We start from the raw sequence: 3,665 nt of genomic DNA, 5'->3' as shown, positions 1-3,665 counted from the left end.
ACTGTCTGCATAGATTTGCGGTACTTTTTACTCATGGTCTCCAATATCGAATACCGTTAATGTACATACCCCACGGAAAACAAAACTCGACCACCCCATTTTCTCAAACTCAACCGATAGACACGCCCCCTCGGTGCAACGACACCACCCGCGGATCTTGTAAATATTTGAACGCGAACAGATGGTGAAACGATGAACCGATAGGTGTCCCTGACTCGAGCCATCGCTATCGAGCACTTACGCAAGGCGGAAAGCCGTAAATTCGATTACAAGACGACCGATGTCAATCGTAGCCGCAGTATCATAAAGGTGGATTGCGCGGTAACGTTCCACGAACAAGTGTTGTCCAGCGCTTATGGGAGTATGCTGCTGCGCGAAGATCTGCCGAAGGAAAATCCATTCCATGGTAACTCGTGCGCCCATCGAGGTACTATCGCTTCTTCTTTCTTATTATTCTTTCATTTACGTTTCTTATCATCTTAAAATTAGACGAAGTAATCTCATAAATTTTCACGGAACTTCCAAGTCGCGTACACAGGGTGTTAAAGAAAAAATCATTCAATATATTTACATAGCTTGCAATATTTCTTTGCTGTTAATAGATCTCTAGTTTTCCTTCGATTCGGATTCGAAGTTTGCTAGGTTTTATTAGTTTCACCGTTGTCCTCGGCGGTTTACCGTTATCTTCGAAGGCCTTGGGGAAAGTTCAGGGTCGAGTGGCCGGGGACTCGAACGTGTAAACTGAATTTCGTTTGCAAAAGTGTGCGCCGTCTGATGTAACGTTTTCGTCGTCCGCAGCTGCCCCGAGGGGCTTAAAGGGTTAGCTCGATATCCTCTCCGAACTTAACACTTTCACGGCCGATGACGCAGCGCTACGTATCGTTCGCCAGTTGAAGCTGGTGCGCCTCGGTCGTAACTCTCGCTTTCCCATCTTTTCAACGAAATATCTCTGGCTTTATTCTTATCCGCCACAATGGACATCCGTGATAATCATGGACGCGATTATTCGTTGATCTATTTTTGACCGACTTCGAAAAAGAGAAGGTATATTTTTTTTTTAAATCTTTCCACCGGAACGATTTTATTCCGTTTAGTTTCTTCGAAGTGGACTTTGAAGATTATCTTCGTTCAAAAAATAAAGCAAAATTACAAATATTCATGCGTAAGAAATAATCTTCGTAGAGGTGCAAAGATACACGAAATGTTTTATTTTATTTTATTTTATTTCGATATACATATATACGAGTATAACCCATTACAAAATCGACACAGTAAAGCAAATAGTAAACAAAGATAGTTGACAGTTGAGAAATAAACAAATATATGTATAAATATTAACAAACAATCAAAACGATGTTAGAACGAAATGTTAAAATATTTCAAATGATAAATTGACCAGTGTACGAATATTTACTACACCCACTGTAAGTCGAGGAAATGGTCTCCGAGGACGTAGCAATTTCAACGATGCATAGTCGGAAGAGCACAACGGGTTCTCGAGAAGGTCAGGTCGATACCGAGAGCACGGATCATCGAAGGATGTTATTTTTAACGCACGTGCAAGGCCTGAATCCTCGCCTCTCGAAGAGGCCCAAGGTGTAGTCGAGGAAGTGAAGACATTATCGCGACCGAGTGAGGCAAAAAGTCGAACGAAGCGAACGGATCGATCCGCGTTGTAAGCTTTCGTGGAGGAACCATAAATAGAAGAGGTCTCGGCGGAAGAGAAAAAATACACAGCTGCGAGGGATGCGAACTGTAGGTCAACGAGCTTCTCGATCGAAATACTCGACGTCCGAGTATCCGCACCGGTCGAAGGAGTGGCGAAACCCGATAGAAACCACATTAACGAACGCGGAAGCGGCGGTCGATCGTTTCAAACGAAGTCTTGCGCGGTACTCGCGAAAGATCGGTAGAGAAAATAGAAGGAAAACCTTTTGCACTGGCACTCCGACGAGGAACTCCAACGAACGGCAATTAATAGCTTCTAAGCTTCCATTAATGTCATCGATGATCGATCGATCGTCGAGGACCACGTCAACCGTCGGGTTTGACCTATCGGAACACGATAATGACATCCTATATCGATTCCATCTCGACGTCCAGCGAGAAATTGAATTCGCTTTGATCGAAACGTAATTATCGGAGTCGATTAAACTTCCTCTGTTCTCCGGGCCGGCGTCGCCATCGTTACCAATCGAAACGCGGATCTTAATCGTTCCGAGTGCCTCTCTTATTTTCCGGTCGAAAATTGCCGAGCGGCGCGACAGCGCTTGTTACAGTAAAGACTGAATAAATGCAAGACAGGATTCGGTAGATAAATGCAAGAGTCAAGAACCACTGGGAGAAATATGAACCTAACCGAGATTGTACTATTGTCTCACTGCACCGATACACTTTTCCCGACTGCTTTTTTCCATTGAATCTCTTTCTCTTTCACTCTGTTCTTTTCTACGTCCGACTCGAGCCAAACGTATACAGAATAGAATAGAAGTTGCGAGGACAGGACAGAAGAAGCGCGATCTCGCCGCGCGGTACTCAAAGGGTTCTTCCAAGAATAAATTGTCCATATCTCGCGTATTTGCTGCAGTTAATCCACCTCCAGTCCTCGGAAACACTACGATTCAACTCCGATCGTTGAAATCCGAGCGAACGCGTCGCTCGAGCTTTCGTTGAAGCGTTTCTTCAGAAAATAGTGTCGATGACGAGCAAAACGCCCTCGTCTCGGAAAGAAAGATACGTAGATTTTCCGTGTAGCGCCGGCATAACAAACGCCGCATCGATTTTCATCGAGCTTTCGAGTGGATAGGTCAGGAGAGGAGGGAGACGGAGCAGAGAAGCTGTGTGCGCGGTTCAGGTTCAAGGTCGTAGGAGCAGGAAGCGAGATGCGTACACGCTGACAGCGACGAGGAAGCCCGGTCGATGCTGGAAAAGCTCTCCCCTCTCCTCTCGCTCCTTCTTCCCTCCATTTCTGCGGCCGGTGCAGCGCCACCTCGACCCGCCTGCCAAACCAACCCCTTTCTTTCCAGCGGTCGTGCGTCGCCGCAAACTCTGTTGTTTCGGTAATACATGTATGTCTTCGCGAACTTAACTACCAAACGTATATTCACCCTGGTTCTTTACGTGGTATCATACGTATTGTTTCGAACCGATCTACCCTCTACACTCGAACAGTCCAAATCGAGAACGTTCCCTATCAGCAGAGACATTTATTACCGTCGAAGTTCAAGTTTCAGGGACAAAACGCGATCCGTAATACGCGATTTATAATTCAGCCGTATAATACTCGGTGTCATTCAAAGTTACCGTCGTTCGGTATACGCTTCCGAAAATAAAGTTAACCTTTGTCGGGGAATAGGAGAGCAACCATAATTCATATCGCGATGTCGATCGAGTCCGTAATTCGTTTACGAATTAGCAACTGCCCGACTCGATGCATATCCGGTGATTTTGATTAGCTATCTCAAACTGGTGGTGTTATTCTACTCTGGGCGATATCGACGGACTCGAAAGATTCGTTGACACGTTCACGCCGGGCGCTGCTATTTGTATTTCTTGCCATGGGGCGGCGCGGTTGTAAACGCCGTCTGATGGACACGCAAACGCGAGCCACCGGTGGTTCACGCCGCCCAAGGCAACATATATGTGCGTGAGCCACTGGTGGTACA

At 46.0% G+C, this 3,665-nt stretch overlaps 1 protein-coding gene across 6 annotated transcripts in view; it reads left to right on the top strand.

The window, feature by feature from the left end:
• The window catches only part of LOC128872468 (band 3 anion exchange protein), a 49,536-nt gene that overhangs the window by 27,248 nt on the left and 18,623 nt on the right, over nt 1-3,665 (top strand). The window contains exon 1 of one of the 6 annotated variants that reach the window (XM_054115190.1): nt 351-427. The exons of the other annotated variants lie outside the window; for them this stretch is intronic. Within the exon in view, the coding sequence (XP_053971165.1) occupies nt 356-427 (72 nt within the window). The 5' untranslated portion in view covers nt 351-355. Of the gene's footprint in view, nt 1-350; nt 428-3,665 lie in introns of those variants that run through there. 6 annotated transcript variants of the gene reach the window in all.

The sequence above is a fragment of the Hylaeus volcanicus genome, chromosome 2 (genome assembly GCF_026283585.1).
Source record: "Hylaeus volcanicus isolate JK05 chromosome 2, UHH_iyHylVolc1.0_haploid, whole genome shotgun sequence".
Taxonomy (NCBI): domain Eukaryota; kingdom Metazoa; phylum Arthropoda; class Insecta; order Hymenoptera; family Colletidae; genus Hylaeus; species Hylaeus volcanicus.
Note: the sequence above shows the minus strand (reverse complement) of the source record. Positions and strands in the feature narration are given on the sequence as shown.